The following is a 26,392-nucleotide window of genomic DNA, read 5'->3' on the forward strand; positions in this document are numbered from 1 at the left end:
CCCGAAGCACAAGTGCATGGACAGGCACATGACTGCTTGGCACCAGTTCTGTGAGTCTGGATATGCCCACTCCTCGCTCCTAAGTGTTGAACATATTTGCATAATCCAAGATCCTCAGCTTTTACATATCTAAGGAGGACTTGACTCTCAAATGATCCAAAATGGACATATATAAACCAGAAAACGTTTTCCATTTCCACTCAAAGTAGCTCATTTACACAGAAACAAAAGTCCAGTGTGATATTGTACATCCAGAACAAGTGGTACTGGGCCATGAATATTTTTGTGTCTCACAACTAGGAAACTGTAAAATAGGTCTCTCATCTTTCTCTTCATCTTCTCACACTTGAACCCCAAAAAGAACCTCAAGCTTAAGACACAAATACAACACACAAGGACTCTTCTCAAACAGTTTAATAGCAAATAAACAAAGGAAGGTACCACACTTGGCATATACAAAATGACTTGTTGTCGGTGTGTCTGTGCAATTAAAACAGCTTTAAGTTGCCCTTTGGGACAAAAAGAAAAAAAAACACACACACAAAAGGAAGAAAATTCCTTTAACACATACTCGCTTGTTCCAAACTTGTAACAAATCTTTTCATTTTTAAATCCACTACACAAACTGTGATCAGATCAGAAAAGCAACACGCGCTCCTCTGCTTTTTAAACCATTAAAGTAATATCTGTAATTCTCTACAGAGTACAACACAATTTCACACAAAAAGACATTTTGTTTTGCAAATCAAAACAAGAAAAAAAAAGGAACAGCTCAAACAAGGTAAAGAAAAGCATTTCTACGACTGAACCACGACTTCGAGTTGATTAAATCCCGTTAACTGCAGAACAGACTCTACATTTGGTCATAGTGGCAATTTGTTTTCTCATCACATTGTGAATCACTTTACATTGTTTTCTAGTAGAAAAGGCAAAAAACTGTACAAAACCCCTAGTGTTAAATACAATGTTTGTACCAATAAAAAAGCCCACAGGTTTGTCTCCAAAATGTAAATTTTCTTTTTAAATTATTCACAAAAAGCAGCCAAAAATCAGAAAGGCAGCTGCTGCTCCACTGTCTCAAATTCGTTAAAACCACCACAGAACAATTAAAACAACCAAAGGAAGAAAAGGAAAGAAGAAAGGAAAGAAACACCCAACATTTGGCATTTTGGTTTTCTTCAGATATTTTTCCACAGGCTTCCCCAAGGTTCCTTACGGAACCAAACGCACACGTACAGAAACGTACTGGCAGCTCCTCCACACACTGCAGGGCATCAGTGCCCCCTGGCACACAGCCCTGTGCATTCAGACTGTGGGACTAACAGCAGCCAGCCCCCAACCCTACTTCCCAATTAAACCACTCTCTACCTTTTTGCATTCAGCCTCACGATTCACTCCCAGGTACATGTACCATATTCAAACTGTTCTCTTTTGTAAGCAGATTAAGTTGTCTACACAACTCTGGTCAACACCTAGTGAGAATACAGTATCCTCAACCAACTCAGCAGTAGGATAGAAAACAATCTTTGCATCTTTACATTATCCCAAACACTGGACAAAATGAAGATTTCTATCCAATCAAACTCTTGTTTTCTCAGCAAAACCCCTTCTCCTGGAATTCCATTTCACATTATTTCAACTGTTAAGATACCTACACTAGCTTGCTGCTGCTTCTGACTGAAACTTCATCACAGCACACACTCTTCAGGTGCCTTCATCTAGAAGCTACTTCCCAGTTTCTACCTGTGCAGATGGTACGTAGGGCAGGGGAAGCCTGCTACCCAGAGAGCAGTAACCTGTTCTAGTTCATCCTGCAAGCCATCAGAACTGCTCAGCTCATTACCCAATTAAAAACTAAACAAAAACTAAAAAAATCTCCGCAGAGATTCCCCAGCTAAGGCCCTTGAAAAGAGAGCTGGGGATGGTACCCTGTTCAGGTAACAGCTTCAGAGGCTGTTGTATTGTGCTTGTCGTTTGGGAAAAGAGCCAGCAGTTGTAGGACCAGTGTTACAAATGCTTTCTCTGGGAAATTTAAAACACTTAATTTCATGAGCTAACCTAGATCCTTCCAGAATCCTGCCACCAAACTCTGACTGATGGTATTAGATTAGGGCTGGACTTCACAGAAATGTGCCCTGAGTTTTGCAAAATGCTTGGTGTTTGAAATGAGCCCTAGCTTTGACAGCTTTGGAAACAGAAATATTGTGAGTTCCCCCACTTCCTGCTCCCAGCTATCCCCTTCCACCAAAACTTCCACTAGGGGAACAGCGTAACCAAGCACCCTCAGAGCTTCTGACAGCACTGGAGATGGAGCAAGGTCTAGGTGCTCTGTCAGGCAGACAGTCTAAGTGCACAGGTAGATGCCCTCAGGTGGCTTCTGATCAGATATTTGTCACACCAAAACCACCAATTTAAAGGATACCTTTGAAACCCATTAAATTGCTCAGTTTTTGCACAAACTATAGAAAACAGAGAGGTGAAGGTGATATATACGAGGGTGTGAAGAAAACAGCAGGAAACATGCACAACATTTCTGGGCACTATCTTAGTCTGAAAGATTAAAACAAAAACATCACATTTTGCTGAGGAGATTGTAGTTACAAAAAAAACCAAGCATGCCAGAGCTTAACAAAATACAACACCAATTTTGATCAAATTTTCACTGCAGACTGATAATCACACAGGGAAGCAGGGAAAAAAATAAAAATAATAATTAAAAAAAAATCAGTAAATGTCAGGGCAAAAATGTAGCTACAATCAGAGGAGAACGTAGTTCAAGTGTTTTCTGCTGATGCCACTTCAAGTCACAAGTTTGAACTCATAAAAACACATGCTGTCTCCTCAAGCACAGAAACCAGATCAGCAAAATGTGACTAGGAAGTCTCCTGAAAGATTGAGTCACACCATATAATTGACTTTTTCTTCGAACTGTCTTTTTAAAACTAAGCACACAGAAAAAAACTAAGCCTAGAAAGTGATTGGCTGTATGTTCACAGAAATACAAATAATCCACAAGGTATGCTAGCAAGGCTGCTCTGAAGACAAATTACAAAGAATCAGATTCACAAAATCAAGTGGTTATCTTACGAAGGTCTAGAAAAATAGAAATTCTTTTATATTCAAATGCAAGTTTAAATATTCCCCTTCAGCAGTCTTTCTAGCAAAACCAATTTGGCAGCACAAAAAAAAAAAAAAAAAAAAAAAAAAAAAAAAAAAAGAAAAGAAACAAACATAATAAAAATACACATCAGCATCAAAGGTCAACACAAGGTCAAAGGTGAGAGTTCAAGCATCAGAGAAGCTGAAGAGACAAGGATTTGGACGATGTACTTGAACGCCACATCGACATGCTTTAGGCACAACGATGAACAAACGGCAGGAATCTAGAAAAAAAAACAAACCAGAAAGAGGGAGACCCACTGAGTTACACAGAGCAGTACATCCAAACACGGAGAGAGAGAACAAGAATGGGCACTTACAATGAGATCTCCTGGGGAAGGGAGTTGACAGGGAAGGGCAGCACATGCCAACGATGGACAAGTAAAAGTCAAAGTACATGAAGGACACCAAGTAAACATCAAACTGCCAGAAACCAAATGGAAGCGCAAAGGCCTGGATTTCCCTCTCAGCACCCAGTCTGTGGTGTGTTCCACAGCCTAGTGACACACTGGTTAGAATGCAGTCACCTTGCCCCATGCCCAGTGTGTCTACTACCTCTGTTTAGAACAGAGTAAACTCCCTCCCCAGGAGACCGATTCCAATAATATGACTGCAGGGCAAACACTTGCCCACAGGTACCGAGACCATGAGAGACAAGACAGAGGACACAAGGGATTCACAGGTGGTTTGACATTTGAGACTTTTCTTGCACTCTAACATGGGAAGTTCTTAGGCAGTAGTAGCCCAGCAAATCCACGTTCTTTCCTTTAGCTACAGTTTCTTCTCATTCCCTAGGAGCCCATGTAACTGCGGGTGGGTGATTTGGAAAAGGGGAAAAAAAAAAGATTATACAAGACAAAAAGCCCACACATCAGAGAAGAATTCCTTAAGACTTGACTGCAAGTTAAGACTTGTCCTAGCTGAGCACTTGTCATACCATTAGACCTGCACAGGGATTTTCCATTCCCAACCTTTTATGTAACAGCCCTCAGCTCCCTGGTTTCATGAGGAGGAGATTTTGGGCTCTGAGAAGCTCTACAGTCACTGTTGCCAGTTTGATGAGCAGAAAAAATGTGTTTCCTGAAATTTTCTTGAAGAGTTTATAAAAAAATAATTCTTACATTAAGTGACATAAATATCTCTGTTCCCTCCCCTCAGCTTATGAGCTGCAAGAGACAAGGAACATTTTGGGATGAGAGTGGGAGGCAGAAGAGAGAGGATATGGTTTGTTTTTTTATTCTGCCTCCCCACAACCCCAACTCCCTTTTAGCTCCTGTTAGTGGCCTTAATCTTTTTCACATCTCAAAGCTTCTGGTTACAGACTAGAACAAGGTGAGATTTGCATATTACCTAACATAATTTGAGAATAGCAAGTGTTGATTCTCATTCCAAAGCAACAAGAAACACATTGTCTACTAAATCAGCAACACTCCTCTTAGTAGAACTGCTGAGATTAATTTGCTTTTCATGCTTTCCAATAAAGGGAAAGGACTTTAGTCCAGAGTTTAAACCAACTCCAGCAAACAGAGTACAATGCAACTCTTGCACTTGTTTCTGTATTTCAAGAAATACTCTAGATAATTTGCAGATAGGTGCAAGATTTCACTCTTAAACCAGAAAAGCAAATTCATCATGAACTGAGGCATGAGAAACAACAAGAAGCATGAAATCAAGTGACATCTTAGCATGCACCACCGATACCCTCTGTGTGATTTGTCTGGGGATTTTCTTGATATGGATTTTTCAAATATTTCTCTCAGCTATGTAGAGGGCAAAGACTGAGTTTTATCAAAGCCCTATGGAAAGACTGGCCTATAAAAACAGAACCATGAGATGCTGGACAAGGTCTTGAAGACTTGAAGAAAGTTATTCCAGTTTGTCCTTGTTTTATTCTCACAATAATGATAATTCTGCCTTCTGTGTTTTATATTTTGTGACAGGTATGCTAGGGATATCAATCATCTTTATGTTTAAATGTCTGCAAAAAGAAGCTTTCAAAGCATTTTACCTGTTCATAGTTGCATCCTTCATTTGCAATTTCCTTTATCCAAGTTGGTTTTAGATATTTCCAAATAAAATAGGAACAAATTCAATCTGCTTTGTTGTTCTTCCCTAATCCACAGCCATTACCAGTTCAGTTAGATTCAGCTTGCATGATAGAGTTATCATAATATGTGACTTTCAGTATTCAAGTGAAAAGCTTTTTCCTGATAGATGCATTTGCCAGTGAGAGTCTTCTGAGCTGGTATTTTTTAATAATGCCAGCTTTGTACTATAAAAAGCTAAACTACAAAGAGCTATCCTATTTTGGACTGTTGATTATCTAGGGGACTGAAGAAATGTTGATTTCATTTACTATAGTACTGACACTGTCCTGACACTAAGTCCATAATTCTTTCACCTTGTTACAGCAGTAAAATAAATATCTCCTGAGAAAAAGAATAAATCTATGAAGTAGACCATGTCCACCTTGTAAACTAAAAATATTTTAGGTATTTCCTGGTGGCACATATAATAAGCAATTCTATTTTATCTGAAGTTCTTTTAGCTTTTCTTGTAGAAAATCAGGTTCTTTGGTTTTAAGCATATAGCATACTTTGTCCATGTGGGTGCTTCAGCCAACCTTCTGCAGTTTATTTGAACTCCCCCAACTCCCATCTTACTACCCAGGAAATGGAGCATTTGACACTGACTTCATTACTTGAATGAGAACATGATACGAACTAAAAATTTAAAAGCCCCAAGTCCCCAGAATCCCAGACTTTCCTGCTAATAAGTGAGGAAGAAAACTGGCTTAAGACTGAAAGGCAAGAGCAGCCTAAATCCCCACAATCAGCAGCAGCCACCAAACAGACACAGAAATGTTGACTTTATCTGATTAGTTTTGTTATCAGAAAAAAAAATCTGCCCAAATCATAAACTTGATACATTTATTAACTTTGGCAACATACACATTGATACACCAAGAAAGGGAAATGTGAAACAAATACACAAAAAGGGCAACATCTTCAGCTGGTGAAAACTCATGCAGCTCTACTGCGTTCAGAGAGCTGAACTGCATTGATTCAAACCATCTGAGGATCACATCTTTTAAAATTTAACCTGCATAGATTTATTTTCTTTTTCTTTTTGGCAATACTTATAGTTATGCCAGTAAGGCACAAGAGCTAGCCCAAGTTAGGTGTCTTAAGGTGATTATGTCTGGGAGGAGCCACTGATCAAACTAAGCCACAGAGTAAACTGGTGCATCTCCTAAAATTAATAGGAGTTGCACCTATTTGCAACAATGCCAAGCTTGATCTGTAAGTTACAGTATTAAAGACACAGTATGGGATGAAGAAGCTAAAATATCTAATTTTGGGCAACTGAAATGACTAGTAAAGAGGCCAGAGCATCAAGTTAAAAGAAAAACAGGACAAAGGTCTTGGATATTACAGTGGGGTAGGATGCAAAGAAGGTAAGAGTGACTGTAGAGACCCCAGAGCACAGTGCTCTCCTCCACTGGTTCACAGCATTCATCTTCCTCGTTTAGCAGTTGTTGGGCTGCAAACAGGCCACTGAAAATCAGTAGTTTCAATCATGCACATCATTATGTGTGTAAAACAATCACATTCAGGATTCTACAAAACCCTGGCCTTTTTTTCCAGTGAAATAATTTAGGTAATAAATATTCTCCACCCCGGAGCGGTATAAAACTTCTATAAAAATAGAAACAACATTCTTGGTTACAGCAGGTTGCACTTGGAGCAGTTGCTCCCAACTATGTTTTTTATGGTTTTTTTTTTCCTTTTTTTTGAAAAGTATATAATTTATATATATATATATAAAAAAATCCCATTATCACCCTGGAGGCCTTCACACTCCAACACTCTTTTCTCAGAAAACCAGGACACATCTTTCCTATGGTGCAGAATTCAAGTGTACATGGTTCACTTCAGTGTATGTTTACGTTTCTAGAGAGATTCAAATAATTAACATAGAAGGGTACCACATGCCAGCATAACTGGGAAATTTGGCAATCTGGCCTTTGAAACTTTGCCACCACAAAATTATTTAAATAATACTGACAGATTTATTTGTCTGCCATCAATATGGACAGACTGACATTAACTGTTTGATTTTCAATTTAAGAACTGGAAAGGGCTCCCCTCAGATGTTACATATCAGGCCTTGTAATTCTGAGGTTTGAGGTCCCAGGGGCCCCAGTCCCTGGAAATGCCCAAGATTCCCAGCAGATCACAGTACACAAGTGGGGATTCGGACCGAGATCTCAGGTTTGATGGGTTTAGTGCTCCTCCTGCTGGAGCAGAACACAAAGTCCTGACCCCACGTCTGACCCACACACATAATTTAGCAGCTGGCTCCCAGACTGCAGTGTTAGCTGGAGCCCTGGGAAACAGCTTTACAACTCAGGAATACAAAGAAAACAAGGAAAAAGAGATATTATGAGGTAAATTGAACTTCTGTTAAAGACACAGAAATTGTAAACTTCCTCTTGTGACAGAGGTGAATTTTGGTGGTTATAAAATGGAACTCTACACAGATTTCTTGAAACAGCTCAGGCCAGAGTGTCAAAAGTCCTTTGAGCCCCCTAAACCCAGTGAATATCAAAGGCCCTTAGCAATGCACTAACAATTTCACTGGTGTGCAGATGTGTGTCTTCAGTTAAGGGGTGCGTTCCATTTTCCTTCAATATAAAAGATAACAGCTTGTACCAAAGGGCAGAAAAAGACTGAATGGCTCAATACTCTGGTTCCACAGCTCCTGGTTTAGCCTGTTTAGCACTGGTACACATCACCTTAAAGGAAAACTGCAGCAGAGAGATACACCTAATTACTAGAACAAGTCACTGCATGAATTTTGTTCATTAAAAAAACCAACAAAAAACCCCAACAAAACAGGAAGTTATCATTTCAATAAACAATCAGCACTTACATTATGCTTATGAAAAGGAATTCATAGCAATCTCTGCAAAAAAAGGACATTATTCCACAGAAATGGGTAATGTGAGCAACTGTTAAGAAGAAAAATCATCAAAAATTTCTGCAGGTTACCAGGGATCTAAAGTTTATTGTTTTCAGACCCAGATGTATTCATCCAGACTAACCTGCCTCTACCTTTCCACAAAACCTAGATGAAGTACATAGGTTAAGTTTTCTTATACATGGAGAAATTCACTGCATCTCATTAATATTCCACTGTAGACAGAGAGTGAAATTTTCTGGGCAGAGACATTGTCTAATAGTTTTATAAAGTGCTGTGTACATTCACACTGCTATATAAACCCCATTTTATATACAGCAAAGAAAAAAAAAATCACTGCAGTTTTCCTTTGGCTTATTAATGTGTTCACCCTTTTAGCCCATCTCTTGCTTTAGAGATGATTTAGTAAATCCCCACCGTGGCATACAGTGAAGGAAATTTCAAAGAGCAGATGGGGCATGACAAAGGCTACATGGAGTCAATTTTTTCTCACCCAGGACTCTGTTCTCCTTGCCCATCTTTGTTTTCATCAGCTGTTCTGTGTTATTTCTGCTTTCCCTTCTCTCTACCCCAAGGCAGTGTGGTGTCAGTTTCTGCTGCTCCCTTTAACCTTCTCTCCCCACCCCCAAGGAGCTGGCATTGGTCCTTCTCAACACACACTGGTTACAAACACGGCAAACTTCAAATAAGGGAGGAAAAAAACCCAAAAAAACAAAACTAAACAAAAAAACCTCAGCGATATGGCACCTAAACTCCAAAGTAAAACACTGGAAACAAAAGCACAAACTTGTCCTCCATCCGAAGCGGGATTCTCAGCAGAGGCTGCAGCAGAGTCTTCAAGGGAAGATGTGCCAGATAGAAGGCATGGATCAGCTTCCAGGACTGTAAAAACACAGCCTTAGGGCTTCGAATCACTAAGTGCGCTCCTCTCCAACTTACCAGAAGATCCTTCTCACTCCAGTCCCGGAGGGGAGGGGTGCTCAGTATGGCTTGCTGTCGTTCTTGGAGCGCTTGAGCTGGACTTTCAGCCGCTTCATGCCGATCTGGAAGCCGTTCATTGACTGAATGGCAGCCTGCGCAGAGACAGGATTGTCGTAACTTACAAAACCTGAGGAGAGGAAAACACACAATTACTCCATGCCAGAGCTGCCTGTAACAGCTATTCACAACTGGAAATGCAGGCTCTCACAAGGTCAGAGAGGCTTGCATGAAGTGCCACTTTCAGAAGCTCACAACTGTTTCAGACTCCGTATAACAGCTTCTAAAGGCTCTCAAACAAAGCATTGCTTTCTGACATATGGAATTTTGGCCAGAAGATATACACAGCTCAGGAAATTAACAACTTTTAGTCAATCAACAAAATAAGTACTGCTGTTTATAAGAACTCATACCTGGGAGAATACCAAACCTGGAAAATGTTCATCCAGATGCAAAAGCTCATTTAACATACAAGATGGAAATCACCCTCATGACATTATGGGAGAAGATTTGTTTGGAATGAAATAGTTGCCAAGGAAGGGTAGCACTGGTACCACTATTGTGTTTAGGTTGCTCTCAGATGGGAGGTTGCATATCATTCCTGGAAAAAATTATCCTGAAAATAAACTTCTCCAGTGTTTTGAAGGAGCCTATTTTAAATAACTCCATTCAATGTCTGGAGTGAGAATAGCTCCCACTCCAGTCAATGGCTATGTGTCCATATACAGGTGTTATAGCTGAATGATGAGCATATTTCTGTGCTCTCACAAATCATCAGATTGTCCACATCTTTTGGCTCAAATAGGAAAAAATTCATGACTTTATGTAGACACAAAGCTATCAAAACTATAGAGAAAGGCATACCTCTCCTATTCAATCACAAGAAATCTCCATCTATCAAAACAGTCATGAGAGGTTACAGCACTACAAAAAAGCAATATGGTACCCACAATAGATAATTAATAACAAAAATGTACTGAGTAATATATATAAATTATTATTGAAATTATTGAAAAGATAGGAAGAGGCAAGAGGAAGAACTATCTCAGGATTACAGTCTGCAAACACAAATAATAATCACATATCATTCTGAATTAGGAGGGATCCAAAAGAATCAAGGAATCCAACTCCTAAGTGAATGGCTCAAAAGGTGATTGAACCCACAACCTTGGCATTATTAGCACAGTACTCTAACCAACTGAGCTAACCTCAGTGAGAAATATCTAGGCCCAGAAAACTATAATAGGGCACAATAGAAAGAAATTGTGAAAAGCAAAAAGTCACACTGAAAATCAGGAAAATACAGTTTATTATTGGAAGTAGCATTTGGTTTATTTATTAGGAATATATAGAGATTCCCGACTTACTTAATAGTTAGACTAGGAAATATATTGAAAAAGAGATTACTATAAGAGCCAGCTTTTTACAGATAATGATTTATTAGAATGACAAAATATCCTGATTTGAAATGGATCTAGAAAGATCACTGAAGTCCCTGTACAGGACACCCTGAGAATCATACTGTCCATCTGAGAGCACTTTCCAAACGCTTCTTGAACTCGGTCAGGCTTGTGCTGTGACCACTTCCCTGGGAGCCTCTTCCAATGCCCATGCATCCTCTGGGTGTTAAACCTTTTTCTAATATCCAGCCTAAACCTCTCCTGACTCAGCTTCAGGCCTTTATCTCGGGTCCTGTCACTGGTCATCAGAGAGAAGAGATCAATGTCTGCCCCATTGCTTCCCCTTGAAGGAAGCTGTAGATCAAACATACCAAAACACTTGCTTAGATTGGTCTGCTTGTCAATGAAAACCTTGGCAGAGACGACATTTCCAAATGGCATGAACATCTGCAGCAAATCCTGATCCCCAAACTCCTGGGGAAGATGGTAGATAAACAGATTGGCTCCCTCTGGACCTTCAAACAAGTAGGAAAATAAATTCAGAAAGAGCATGGATACCACATACCCACTGCACAAAAAACAGTGGATGAGCCAGTCAAGACAGATTTTCTAGATAAAACAATGGAACTGCTGTTTACAGTACTGCAGAGCACTTGGTTCCAGAATAAATGAGCATGGCCCTTTGCTGGGATTGATCACTCAAATAATTCTAGCTCTTTCTGACCACTTTTGTTTGTACTTTACACATTGTGCCAAAACTGGTTCACAGATACTTGCTGTAATGACAACTGAACAGTAAGTTTGAATGCTAGATGGTGACTGAACAAAAAACGGCTATGCAAAAATTGTGGTCCTAAAGCAACTAAGTAAATTTCCAAACAAAATACAAATAATCACATTGTTTGTAATCTGACAGATTCTCTTATAAACATTTCGCTGGAAACTTCCTCCTACATTACATATTACTTTACATTACATATTAAATTTAACCTGAATCTAGAGTGAAAAGACTGGCATAAGTAGCTGGCTGCTGGAAGGTGAAGGACCCAGAAAACAGCATTAACAAAACCACAACTGATTCTCTGACAGTGAGATCTGTCAGGCTGTACACTCATATTCTCCTTCCCTCTGAGAACATACAGGAGTACAATTAAGGAAACACTTAAGACTAGAAAAACTCCATGAGAAACATCCTGTATAAAAACTACTTTGGGCAGCCCTTAGTAGAAAGATCCCACAGACCTTTTTTGTCTTCAGTAACTCCTGGATTCTAAAATATGACACCAAATAAAAAAATCTGCAGGTAAAGTAAGTGCAAGGGCTAAGCTTGCCCTTTTGAAAACCCATCTTAAGTAGTTTCTACAACTTTTTGCCTACCTTCTTTTTGACTTCCTGCTGCACCAATACTCTGCTGTGTTAAGAGACTCTGGTTATAGAGTGTGGGCAGTGCAGCAGCAGCATATTGCTGGATTCCAGAATAAGCCTGTGTGAGGGCTTCCATTGTACTACCTGTCCCATTTGAGAGACCACCACTGCCAAGTCCTCCATTTAAGGCTGCCATTCCTGTATAAGAAAGAGGAAATAAAAGATGAATGAGTGCTTCCACTGAGCCAGATCAACAACCTTTCAAATGCTCTGCACAATTACAGAAAGCAGGGAGCAAAAAAATCACCCCAGAGACCTAGCACAGGCTGAGGAATGAGAATCAGCACTAGACATAACTTACCTGCTAAAGAGCTAACGTTGAGGCCTGCTGTAGCACCTGCCAGTGTCTGCAAAGCTCCAAGAGAAGCCATTGGATTAACAGAAGAGCTGCTACTGGAACTAGGTGAGGAACCTGCTATTAAAATAAAACAATTAAGCTTCAACTCATATTTTTAGTCCTGATAATTCAACTTCTTCATTAAGTTATTCCAGTAGAAAAAAAAAACAACAAACTAATAAGGAACAGATCCAGGCAACACAGAATACTTTATGTAAAGAAAAAAAAAACCCCAAACCCACACAACTTGATTGATCATACTGTTACATGTTCTAATATAAGAACATATATGTTACGTTCTAAGCCCTTCCTACATTTTTAAAAAATTCTACTTCATCATAACATCTACTCTTTGTAGCAATAATAATGTCAGTAAGTATAAGACATGTAAGATTGAGACATTATATAAACGTTGGCTAAACTCTGTATCTCAACATAAGGTAATCAGCAGTGATGCCCTGTTTCCTGCTGCCTAAAGTAAGAGTCACTTGCTATGTATTAACACATATCCTTGAAACATCACTCAAGGTGAAAAAGACCTGCAAACATAGGTACTAGGGACATTACAAAAAGCTGAACATACGGTTTTCTGCCAGAACAGGAACACCACATGCCCAGATTATTCTGACACATTAAATAATTTTCTATTAAAAATCCTGCTGCCACAGCTGCGGCTAGGACTGAGAGAAGTCTTGAAATGTACATCCAAAAATAAATAGTCTGTCCTCTATTCCAGCAACATCTTCAACTACATTGATTCAGTTAGAGAAGTCTACCAATATAGTACCTAGGACCGTAACAGCTTACATGGCTCTCCAAATTCTACACCAGGTACAGTTAGTTCTACAGAAATCAATAGCAAAATAATGAGAAAAAAAGCTGGTATGTCAAAAGAAAAAGAAGTTCACACTGAGATCAGCTACAAAGATTTATGGACATGATAAAATAAGAAATGCATAGTATTTTTATGATTATATAGCAGTGGTTTTTCTAACAGGTTTGTACACTACTGCAGAAGAAAAGCTATGTGTATTGCTATTAACCAAGATGTTTATATTTCCTGCACAAGATGCACTAGAAAATATTTATGACTGCTAAAAACTAAAAGATACTGAAGACTGATGCTGTAGAGGTATCTTGTAATCTGTTTGCAGGAGGAATTTATCAGATTGGCCAAGGATGTAAGAGAAGAACTGAATTTGAGGCATTTTCAATTTTCTTCATGTTTTTGTGATTCTCAATTATGCTCAATTAAAACTTTTCAAAGAATTGTTAGCATCTTTCAAGCAGTTTCACCCACACTACATATTTACCATTTCATGTTTATGGCACAAAGTCTCTGCTGGGGTGGGATATTGGAACTATGTAAAAACTATGTAAAACCCTCTAACTAAAGTAGTTGTACCTAACCAAAGCTGCATGAGAACCAGAGGGCTGCACTTCATACCACTTTTTGTAATAACAGATGGAATGACAAACCTCCTCCAGTACTTAAGACAAACTGTCCTATTAAATCAAAAATTGAGAGATAATGTCCCAAACTATTTTAAGATGCTTACTCTGATAAAAGGACACACTTCCTGCCTTACTATCAATAGCATATTAAATGTTGGGAAAACACAGGGAAAAAGTTACAGTATAACCGTCAAGCTGGTAGAAAAATTAGCACAGCTGACTGAATCAAAGCCAGAGTTCAGAAATCATACAGTTACCTTGATTTTAGAATAGCACTTGTTTCTCTAACATTTCATTGTTGATCTTTATAATTCAAAAAGACACTATATTTGACAGATGAGAACACAATTTTAAAAATCCCTTCCAAATCTATCCCAAATAAAATAGCAGTAGCTAAGGTAAAAACTGGCTAGAGAACAAAGTGAGAGGGAAAATGGATACCTTTCCTACTTTAAAAGGTTGTGATTTTAAATAAATTAAGTTAAACCACTATAAAAAGCTGATCACACGGTCATTTTAGTTTAGCTGCCTTTATCAGAAATTTCTTCAGGCAAAACAAGAAATGCTTTAGTACTGAAAATGCTGAGAAAACAAAAGACTTGACTGTATTTTCTTTATCCTGTGTACATAGGAATTGAAGATAGCATCACATTTCTGATGATGACAAAAGGCAGATAAGTAACAGTAGAGCAGAAATACAGGACAATTACAAAGGAATGCTTCCTGCATATAGCCTATATACCAACAGAGCCATCTGTGAATCTAGGATTTTTTCAGCCAAAGGCAATGTCTTTGTAATAAAGATACAATTTTCATTCATTAATTTCAGCACAATGTGAAAACCAAATTGTTGGACTCCACTATGTTCTAAGGCACAACTTCTGCAATTTAATCACACACTATGCTAAGAAAAAGCTGTTTTATATTTTTAAATGATCAGGTGACAACTTGACCTGATATCCAGCAATTCTGTTCTTGAAATATCTAATGTCTGTTCTTTCCTATTCATCACAACACTAATGTATTTGTAGTCTATTTTTCAGACTAGTCCTAATAGTAAAGGAGTTCTACTGTTCTAGTCAACATTTCTGTTCTGTTTTTCTTGTGTTATATTTTAGATCAGAAAAGAGAACAAAGCAATGGGGATGGGAAATCAATATTGTTTTATACATGTTCTTTACTCTATCCCTAATTCTTAATGTTGTTTCTGTGCAGTTTTTTGGTGGGTTGTTGGGTTTTTTCTTGCTGCAAAGGTTATGTTTTCTTAAATCCATATACTGAGTTATATCTAGTAAAAAAGGCGAAATCTAACAGAAGTAGCTGAAAATGCTTAAGAAGGTTTAAAGAAATTTGAATATGTAATAAAGGACAGTAGAAAGATACTGAAAGACATATTATTAGAAAGAAAATGAAACTCAGACAAGGACATCAAGTAACAACTTGTGGAGGTAGGTAAACTGAGAGAACACTAAGTCTGTCCTAATTCAGCCACGTAGCATCCAATCAATGACCTGAAGAAAAGTTAAATTCAGGTGATGAATGTGACTGAACTGTACCTGAATTAGTTCCAGTAAAACCAGAAATACTCTGTTATCTCTGAAAAGAATTTTGCCAGAGACACATCAAGTCCAGGAAAATCACCTAAGCTTTGAGGTTGCCTTTAGAAGGAAGACAAATAGAAACATACCTCAGTGTTTGCAACCATTTCATTTTCCTCTGAAGCAGATAACTCCTAACCTCAGATATTTCTATAGTACTTCCTTGGATGTTCCTTTCACAAGCAGTTTGAATTTATCTACAGCCATGGTCTCTGCAACAACAACTACATAACTGCAGCAGACTGTTCAGTTCCACGAGCTGATCTTCAGCAAGCTGAAGGTTTTACTTCACCTCATCCTACATCAAAATACACAACTTGGATAGTGCTTGGAACTATCTTAAAAAAATTGTCTGAAATGGGTAGGAAGGCAGCACAACAACAATATATAACTCCCCTGAGTTCCACCATTCCAACAGGTAACTCATCCGTAAAGTCCATGTGTGTAGACTTCCAAGCTCCCCAGATACAAATGGAATCAGTGCAGATGAAAGAAAGTCAAGAAAGCAACTATGCAGGAGGACTGTCTGGATTTTTTCACCAATTATGCAATTTGAGCAGAGATGTCCAAGTAAGCATCAGGTGAACATTTGGATGACAGATGGAGAGAAGTCAAGGAGTTAGTCATCTCATCTGCAGTTAGGTTTAAGAGGTTATCACAGTAGATGTTGCCATATGTCCCTCAGACAAGGCAGGCACTTACTAACACATGGTATTGAACTGCTATATACTGAATTTCTTCAGGGTCTGGGTGTGGTTCAGGAGGGACAGATGTTTTCTGTGTGGAGCCTTCTATGTGAACATATACAGAGTGAATGCACATATGAATATTAACCAAAATAGAATCTCAAGTTTCCTTGAAGACTAGAGAGTCAAAAAGCTGTACAATTACAGGAAGTATCATGGGATTGAATGTGTCTGTACACATTAAGGCTTCCTCTCATCCCAGTCTCAGTGTAGTCCTAAAAGGTGAAGCATATTTATACCTCTAACAAAAGGCATTAGAACTGTTTCAGAATTTGATGTCAGTGACTACTTACAGACAACATGCTCTCAAACTTTTTATTTATTTTGAATAAAGCTAATTTTTACTCTTAAAAATTATATTTGAAATTAGGTTTAGAGAGGAAGCCAATAGTGCTTGCTTCATGTTACAGGTCTGTGAAGAGTTAATTGATAAATCTGTATAGGATATTAATACAAACGATCCACCATGATAACTGAATTGTTGACACAAAACCATTTAGTGATATTACTGATAATCAGAAGGGTATTTGAATTCAGCACAGAAAGTACTAGAAAATGGGCTGCTCCCCAACCCTGAGCCCCTTCATGAGAATGATAAAAAATGGAAGAGTCCTGAAGTATGTCTCTCATCAAGGAAAAAGGAACCTGCATAGTTCTGTGGAACAGCCAAAATTCAGAGAGGGAAAGCCAATTCCCAAAAATCACTGAATAGTAGCATAACTTAATTTGAAAGTGACCTCTGTAGGTTTTCCTGTCTAACAGTCTGCTCAGAGCTCATCTAACTTCTGAATTTGAAAATGTCCTTTCCAATTGAATTCTCAGTCTCTGAAATGATGGAGACTTCACAGCCCCTCTGGCACCTTGTTCCTGAGCTTGATCACTCTTGCCAATAATTTTATTTTTCTGTCTAATCAGAATTTTCTTGGCTGCAGCTTGTGTCCATTGCCCTTGTCCTTTCACTGCACACTTCTGAGAAGAGGTTGTCCCTGCTTTTTCTAGCACATCTGACATTTTAACTTCACAACCTGCCAGCCCTTCTCCACCTCAACAAACAGAGAACAAACTTGCTGCAGTCATCAGATGAGACAACCAATAGGGAAATCTTAGTTCTAAGTGCCAATCTCAACAAATTGTAACCTGACAAAGCATGAGGAAATATAGGAGAAACTGTCAGATACATTGACCTTCATGCTTCCTTTATGATGAAGAAGCATTAGTGGGTTATGAATGCAGTGCTTCTGTAGTCTGAACTCTTCATAGTTTTTTGTTTGTTCTCTTTTGTTTTTAAATTATAGAATAGGATACACAGCTGTGAGTCAAGATAAGTTTAACAATTTCAATCTTTTAACGATTGCAGACCACGAAGTTTCTACTTAAAAAAATGTCCTGCAACAGAACACTCTTTGGACTAATTCTGTCTTTGGGATTTCTTTAAGTAGAAAACTGTGCAAAGCACCCATGGTTTAACTTCCAATCATGTGACAGAAGGTTTTCTAAACAGCTTTTCCTTGTAATCTCTTTATAATCTCTTAGCCTGGTTCCTTGGTCCTCCTATGCAACTCAAAATCTACCTGTGGAAATGTAAAACCCCCTCCTCCAACCCTCTTTGGTCTCTCACAATCACAGGTGAGGATGTCAACTCTATAGGACAGAAGCCAGAGATGCTGGAAAACTGACACCCTGAAAATACAGGGTCTCCCTTCTCATGCCAGGATTTAGTAATAACTCAAAATAGGATAGAAATAACTGAGCAGAATACTGATCCTCATTTGTGATAAAAACTTAGCATGTCTGCCATAAACACAACTGAATTTATTTTTAGTTTTTTGCTTTTTGCATTTAATGATCACATTTAACAATAAGGCAGCTAAAGAACACTACTTGGACATTCTAGTATCTCGGGTTAATGTACATAACCTAAAGTTTAAAAAAACAACTCAAAACAACAGGCAAAAGGAAGATGCTGATTTTTATGTGCAACTCATTAACTACACTCTATACAACCACTTTCCAGTAGAAGTGCTAGGTGTCTGTTTATTCTACTTTTATGAGGAAGTTATAATATCCTTATCTTCATTAATGGAATATAAACTGTACTGTTCTAGCACACAGAATGCTTTATCTCATGCAAAAGGCATTTTCTCTTTCCATATTGAGAGGAACAGGGTGTATTTACCTGTGCCTGCTTAAAATCACAGATAAACCAAATATGTGATGAGATTGTAATAATATGACTGGAAGAAGGTCACCTACCTTTCTGCTTCATGATGACCTCAAAAATTCTTTTTACTCTAAATTAATCCAACCATTTGGAGAAAGAGACACAGCAGGCAAAAAAGCTTTTGCTAGTGGCAAAGATATCTATCCTAAACAGAGGCCAGTGAATCTACTAGTAAACTGCTTCTCTACTAAAGATCAACATGAAAGTGACAAAAAGGGCTAGACAAACAGGTGACAGGACTTCCAGGGCAGTGCAGGTCAGGCTAGAGCAGGGGCAGTCTCTTACCTGAGCTGGTGAGCACGCTCAGGGGGCTGCTGGAGGAGGTGAGCGCGGCGGTGCCACTCGGTGTGTTCTGAGCCGCGCTGGCCGCGGCTGCCAGGGCAGCCAGGTTCTGTAACTGCATGGCGTTCAGTCCTGCAACACAGGCAGCAATGCAAGGGTCTGCTGGCACTGCCACGGCACCCACGTGTGACACACACAGCAAGCTCATCACAGGGAACAAAGGCAGCGAGCTTAAAAGCAACAGCCTTAACACTAGTTACCAATCCTTCCTACATTGCAGCTCCTCGCTATAACTGAACATCTTTCTCTTTCCCCAGATAGATGTGATTCTGGAAAAGGCCAGGTAGTCATTACGCCAGATGGAGACTCCAAAGGACAGACATTTTCAAGCAGTGTTCTCTCCAGTCAACAAAACATAGGAGTTAAGCCAGGGTCCGAGAGCTTATGTGCAAGCTACAGAACTTGCCTAGACACCAGGCCAACAACTTCTCCCACCCTCACGTCCTCCACACTCTTTGTATGTGGACAGCACTAACTGCAAAATTCCTTCATGAAGGCCTCACACTACAGAGGCCACAAAGGCATGGCTTCAACCCACCATCATCAGCTGATCATCAGCATGTTTTGTTTGGTCCCCCTGGCAGCCAAGAAGCAACACTCAATTGTGAGACAATTGTTAAGTGGCAACTCATGACCACAGGATCAACCAACGTATGTGCAGGCTGGTCAAACCCACCGGAAAGTAAAACAAAACCTCAGGCATGCTGTGTGTGGGGAGCAAGGGACCCCTGTGTTTATGAATTTTACTGGTCAATTTATTAATCTGATTCACCTTCACTTTGAGCCACTGCCTCTGAATGAAACCATTTGGTCAGTACTGTATTTTGCTCTTTTTCTGCCAGAGGATCCATCAGAATGGATCTCCTCCTGAATTTTAACCATCCTTCGGTAGACTAGCTCTATTCTTCCAATTCTGCCTCCCTTCACTTTTCCCTTATTTTCCATTTTTTGTCTCTACCTTTGATTATTTAAACAATTCCTTCTCTCTTCATCTGACTTCAGACAATCCCTAATACTTATTCCCAACATAATTAGAAACAAAACTAAATTAATCACCCTTCATTTAAAAACATCAGAACATCTTAAGGAGACGTAGTATCTCATCTTTTGGATACTCAGTTAGACCTTGGGAGCAAAGCACACATCTCAAATAATTAAAACCTCAGTTTTGTAATTTAAGCATTAAATTGACAACATAAGAATGTGACAATGCGTGATAGACAAATTACTTTCTAAAGTACTTCTAATACCTTCAGTATAGTTTGTTTGGTTTTTTGAACTCTTTTTCAATTGTTACGTGTTTGTGGCAGGATCTGTTTCCTTTGGCAAATTTAGTATCCAAAACAAATGGATTCTGCCTTTATTTAGATTCTAAAGATTCAATTGTAACATAAAAGCATAAAGCTAAAGAAGTTTTCTATTTTGCTTTTATTGTGCTACAGAGGGTTAAAAGTGCAAGTGTTGGAGCTAATGAAGAACAGAGCAGCTTGTTCCTTACTGAAGCAGTTTGTCATGTGCACGCTGCACCTGTCCTCTTGTCATCACACTGTTTTCCCATCTGCTTTCAAACAGCGTTGAGATTAAATTTTGTCTGCAAAGTCTGGTAAGTGTGGGATCTAATAACCTAGTTAATTTCTCTTTCTATGAATTTCAAGAAAGGAGATCAGCTGAGATATCATCAAGACCTTAAAACTACAACTTTTTTGGTAAGGAATCAGATTTGGAATAACCATGTAACACACTATTTATATGTCTGGATTTCAGGTTTGGTGGTTTTTGCTGTTGTTGTTGTTTTTTTTTGGGGGGGGTTGTTTTGTTTTGTTCTTTAATAGTCTTTAATAGTGAAGAAAGAATTACCCTGTAAACTTCTCAATCTCAGACAGTTATGCCCTTCCCTCTGCCCCAGTGCTTACTGCTGTACTTTCTTCTTTATTACATCCTGTTTTATAGCAGACACAAGAGGCGGGAAAGGCAGGATCATGTGCCCAACAAAATAATTTATAGATCATCCCCACACAGCATATCAGTGAAATGGTTTTTTAACAAGTTGCTTTTTGCACAGGTCTTGGATCTAAAAGCTCTGAAGAGGTCTAACATGAAAGAAGTCAATGTAGCAAGTTGAATTCAGAATCAACTTCCAGTATAAATCAAAATTCTTACAAATGAAAATGTAACACTTTGCAAACAGCTGTAATTGTTACTGATGGGTGCACCAGCCAATGCAAGTCAGATCTACAAAGACACTTTTGGATGAACTTCTGCACAGAAAGAGCACGTGATACTGGCATCTACTATTAAACTCCAGGAGGCAATTTGAAAAGTTGAAAGTCTTCAGTATTAAAATCAAAACTATAGATTTCTCTGCCAGCAGGAGAATTTAGAGAATGTGGTGAAAGGAGTTGCTAACATGTGTTTTATTATTCCCAACTGCGTGAAGACAAAAGGGACAACCAATTTACAGCTCCAGGACTGCTATACTCAGTGAATATTCTGACTAGTAGTCCATAGCAAGGAATTTGGCTCTTATCTATGAAGCTGATTTTCCCTAAAAGTAATGGCATAATGAACTGTAATTCAAATGAATGAATGAATAAAAGAATCTGAATGAAGCACTAGCTCACATTCCTAACAACAATGTATTTCCAATGTAAATGCTTTGTTCTTGGGTATTGAAAATGGGAAAAACTAAGAATCCAGAACCATTGAAAACATGTGCATTAGTGAGTGCCTATTTCAAAAAAACAGCTATTCACATATGCACCTGTTTGGATGAAAACAAATACAGAGAGCATTCTTTTTGCTACCCATAAGGGAAGACAATTTTAAATGCCAGAGGTTGGGGAGATACCACCACTTACCTTGGGGACAATAGTTAAGTGAGATTAAGAAGGAACAGCCACACTTGTAGCAGAGAATTCCTGTCATTTCAAAGGAGTAGGCAAACACAGGACTACTTATTTAAATGAGATTAAAATGCCTACAGCCTTTTGGCTACTTTGTCTACCCTTGTTCTCTTTTGTTTGGCACTTAATTTGTCTTCTGCTTGAAGAAAACTCACCTCCCATTGGGTGGAGGCTGCTCAGTGTGTTCAGGTTCCCAGATGAAGCAGCTGCTGTCTGCTGAAGGAGCTGCAAATAAAGCTAGACATTACACCAAAAAACAAAACAAGAGTGAGAGTGAGGGCTGGCTCTGCTTCTGGGAGAAACTGCATCACACCACAGCCAGAGCGCCGTCACAAATGAATTCCCGCAGCCCATGCACCACATTGCAGCAAAGCATAAAGAGAATTCCCTGAACAACACAGCCAGAGCACCACCACAGTGAAGCTCCACGTAGCCCATGCAGCACTTTGCAGCCAAAGCAACAGCACAATGCTTTCCTCACTCAACATCAGCAGTGCTGAGGGAAAATTATAGCCAACACACAAAGACAAAACCAGCAGAATCAGTAGTGAGAGAATTCTTATTCAAAGCACCTAAGGCAGGTGCTTACCAACCCTAAGGATATGCTACCTCAAAACAGACTGTACAGCTGACACTGCCAGCATGGGCCAAATGGCAATGCCAAACCAAAATGAAAGAGCCACCAGGAGAGGGAACCTCCTCTACTCTCCTTATGCACAGCAGACATAAAAGACATTTCAAGCTTTAGCTCAGAAGATTTTTAGAGATCTCCAAATCCTTTTTCTATTAACTAGCTGTTATTAAAAGAATTCCAATCTACCAAAACTAAAAAAGTCGTAAGAGAATTGTCCCATTTCAACTATACACCATACCAAGAATGAAATGAAATTTTCCTTTTCTGTTCCTCAGACTTAATATTACATGAATACAGTTGTCAGACCTACTCTGGCAACTCTCTTGAACAAAAGCATATCAGTTTTTGAAAAGTTCATCCTTCAGGAACCCAGCAAAATCAACTGAAATGAAACTACAGTCTACCCTCTGTTACATCATTTTTGCTGAACAGAATAGCTCCTCTGTATTTTCTGTAGGGTTTGCTTTTATTTGGTTGGTTGTTGTTTGGGTTTACTCTGCTTCAAATCTGATCATCCTTTCTATCTGGACAGTACCAAGTACTGTTCCAGGTTTCACTGGAAGAGGACAACAGAAATAAAGGAAAATTATAAAGGAATACAAGAACTATGTCATCAGATAGACATGAAAAGGGCATTTATATGGTAAACATTGAGGCAATACTATATACAGAAAAAGCACATTCTACAGAATGCAGGAGAAAAACCCAAAGTTTCAGTAACTAGGGCTACTCTGACTGGGGCTGAAATCGTCCTATAAAAGTATCCCAACTAGATGAGAGCACATAACACAATTTTAGCCTTCTGATCCACAAAATGGGGATTAAGAACCCAGCTCCTATCTTCCAGGAGCCTTCTAAAAATGAATATATTAAACACTGTAAGACAGTCAGACACTCCAATTCCCGAAGAGATGAAAAGAACCCAAATCAGAAACTCACTGCTAAGTACTGGGGTCCAAGTGTGTTCAGACCAGCCAGGTTCCCCCATATTGAGGCAGCACTGATCTGTTGCATTTGTTGCTGAAGTTGCTGAGCAATTCGTTTCTGCTCTTTGTCCTTCTGCGTGTCTGCAAATTTTACAACAATGGGAGAAGAGCAACCCTGCAAATAGCAATTCAAACAATTACATACTTGCTGTCCCCAGCAGTCACAAAAATACTGAATTAAGACCCACTCATTGGAATCATTCCCCTCCTCCTCTATGCATAGATACAGACATATATATAATATATATATTCAAACAGACATTTCATCAAAGGTTTAAAATCTTGTTTGCTTTTAATTCTGTTTTGTATTTTAGTATTTTCTTTGCAGATGAAGTTTCTATCTCCAACTCTAAAAACAGAGCAAAACAAACACAAGGGGTCCAGGAGCAGTTTTTGTGAAGAAACACAAAACTGCACTTGTCCTTCTCTCTGCTCTCTAGTCCCTGAAACTCCATAGTGACTGCCTGACAATTACACCTGCTCCTGACACCCACTAACTTGTTTTACCTCCATGGTTTGTGCTTGGTGCATTGCTTTGATTGCTGTTTGTGCCATGGCTCTTGTTGTAAAAGTCACAAATGCACAACCTGGGGAAAGAACAAAAAGGAATCAAGTTGTTCACTACCTCCACAATTATTGAGATGAATACAGGAATGAAAATGCTTACTGGGTAGGGAGGAGGTGTAGGTGGGAATCACAGAAAAAGCTCAAATGCCAGGCTGAGATGCAAAAGGCAGCATCCAGCATCCTCAAACTGCCAAAAAAGCTTCTTGCTTTGCTTACCTCGGCTCAGGCCATCGGGGCCCCGTAATATCCTGCATTCTTCAATCTGCCCAAAGGGGGAGAACATCACTCGAATGTCATTTTCATTGCACTTCTTGGATATCATTCCGATAAACAACTTCCTATCTTCTACTGCTAAGGAAGCAAAAGATAAAGAGTATTACCAGCAAATATGTGCTTACTAGATCTTAGGACTTCTCTGTTAACAGCAGTTATTTCCCTTGTATTTAGGATATGTGCTTATCAAACCAGATTCCTGGAAATGGACCGTGTCTTTAATTCAACAGGATGCATATGAGGTACTTCAATGAACCTGACAGATGTTTTATGATTTTATGTTTATGATTTGCTGATTATTTTTAGCCTGTTTAATCTGTGAACAACAGACATGTTAAAAAAGGAAGAAAAAAAGTATGTCAGATTCAGCACTTCCCTGTATCTCTTCAGTTCTAGGTGAGGCAAGGCTTGAATGTGGTTTATTGTACTACTTTCATTGTCTTTCCTCTGCTTATTCTATCTTTAGACTACCAACATATGCCTAACTGTACATAAACAAGCAAGTGAACTCTAGAAAGCTTCTTTTTAGCCTCATGCCAATCACCTAAATTTAGATATGCCAATTTCCTCATGCTCCTCTCTTAACAGTGGAAGCAACAGCAGTTGCTACAACTGAACACTTTTACTTCTGTTAGTGATAGGCCCATTCTGATCTGCATCAAAAGCACAAAAATAACACCTTAAATCAAACCATGGACTGTGTGGTACTGTTTCTTGGCTCTAAATACTGATGCTATTAGATATATTAGAGTTGAAGAATACCTTTCAGTGGGCAGACCATTTAAAATAACTGGTTCAGAAAGGCATTTCCCTTCATTTCTCAGTTAGTTGTTACTAATGTCAGCTAAAGGTCACTTGAGTGAGGGGGGTAAATCTAAATTCAGAGCAGATTTTTATACTCTTGATTTACTTATTTAAGGATGCTGATCACCTCTGAAACACCTCCTTTTAAAGGATGAAGTGAATTATTCATAATATCACTTGAAAATATAAAACAACATTCATCACGATATAAAATGATGAATACTCTAGCACATGGGGGCCTGAATATATGTATTGTTATGGAGAGAGTCCCTGTAAGATCTGGGTGGGTCCTAGTTACTCCAAACGAGCTACAGCTGCCAAGTCTTTAGTTGGGCAGCAGCTGTAGCTCGTGAAGGTAACTGGAATAAATAGGGGTGGGTCGAGAGCCCAGGGGGAGCCCCTGAGAAGATAGAGGAAGGACTGTGCTGTAGAGAACAACAGCTTGGTGCAGTATGGGACTAGAGACATATGAATACAACAAGGATACAACAACTGGTGACCCCGATGTGATGAAGAACACGCAGCCAAACATCAAGAGGAGGTATGGGACCCCCCGATATTATGGAGGAAAGGACAGCTGAGAGCTGGGACTTTAGCATATCATATGGCCTTTGAATTAAGGAGCTGTAACAGCAGAAAGCTGTAAGAATATGGCCTTTTAGGAAAAGAGCCTTGGAACATCTAGGGATTTGTATGTATCTAAGACAGCTGAGAGCTGTGGCAGCTTGAGAGCTGGGACTGTATGTGTATTGTAATTGTATAATTGTTAAAAGAAAAGGGGGGACATGTGGGGGCCTGAATATACATATTGTTATTGAGAGAGTCCCTGTTAAGATCTATGTATGTGGGTCCTAGTTACTCCAAACGAGCTACAGCTGCCAAGCTACAGCTGCCAAGCTCGTGAAGGTAACTGGAATAAATAGGGGTGGGTCAAGAGCCCAGGAGGAGCCCCTGAGAAGACGCACGAAGGACTGTGCTGCAGAGAAGAACAGCTTGGTGCAGTATGGGACTTGAGAAATATGAATACAACATTCTCCTATTCAATGCTATAGTGAAGGGAAACCAACTTACTTGTTGAGTCTTCTATGATGCTGGAAAGGAAGACACCAAACTATTCCAGCAGACATGACTATAATTGGCCTTTAAATCTTAATGTTGCACCCAATTCATTTTCTGGTCTTAGAGCAGAAAGCTGCTTTCAAATCCTTTTAGCAGACCATTTTAGTTCCAAGAGATCCAGAATCCCTTGTCTTGGTAGCAAGTTCAAATACTCTCATAACTAATGCTTTCTTATTTATTGTTGTCACCTTCATTTTTTATTAACACTCAAGAGTTAAATAATAGCCTCAGAAATAACATCCTAAAATTCCACTGAATACTTTTTTAAACTTTCCATTATTTTCCCAGGATATTTGTATGTGTGTTTCTATGTAATGTAAAGTCATTTTAAGTTTAGAGAACCTATTCTGTTCTCCTCCCAAAAATACTTCAAAAGAATGACTCCTTTCTAGATATATTTACACAGGAATGTGTCCTGTATACCCATGGAGAAATCTGCAGATGGAATTACTCCTACTATAT

At 39.0% G+C, this 26,392-nt stretch overlaps 1 protein-coding gene across 10 annotated transcripts in view; it reads right to left on the minus strand.

The window, feature by feature from the left end:
• Positions 1-399: 399 nt before the first annotated feature.
• CELF1 (CUGBP Elav-like family member 1) overlaps positions 400-26,392 on the minus strand; it is a 59,398-nt gene continuing 33,405 nt past the window's right edge. For 2 of the 10 annotated variants that reach the window (XM_058025411.1, XM_058025410.1), the window contains 9 exons: positions 23,951-24,085; positions 23,675-23,754; positions 23,121-23,282; positions 21,703-21,784; positions 18,588-18,716; positions 12,247-12,360; positions 11,898-12,083; positions 10,892-11,035; positions 400-9,250 (listed from right to left, as the gene is read on the minus strand). In XM_058025411.1, the coding sequence (XP_057881394.1) occupies positions 9,123-9,250; positions 10,892-11,035; positions 11,898-12,083; positions 12,247-12,360; positions 18,588-18,716; positions 21,703-21,784; positions 23,121-23,282; positions 23,675-23,754; positions 23,951-24,085 (1,160 nt within the window). In that variant the 3' untranslated portion in view covers positions 400-9,122. The remainder of the gene's footprint in view (positions 9,251-10,891; positions 11,036-11,897; positions 12,084-12,246; positions 12,361-18,587; positions 18,717-21,702; positions 21,785-23,120; positions 23,283-23,674; positions 23,755-23,950; positions 24,086-26,392) is intronic. The other 8 variants (XM_058025412.1, XM_058025420.1, XM_058025419.1 and 5 more) reach the window with 8 other exon arrangements.

Source organism: Melospiza georgiana, chromosome 6, assembly GCF_028018845.1.
Source record: "Melospiza georgiana isolate bMelGeo1 chromosome 6, bMelGeo1.pri, whole genome shotgun sequence".
NCBI classification, from domain to species: domain Eukaryota; kingdom Metazoa; phylum Chordata; class Aves; order Passeriformes; family Passerellidae; genus Melospiza; species Melospiza georgiana.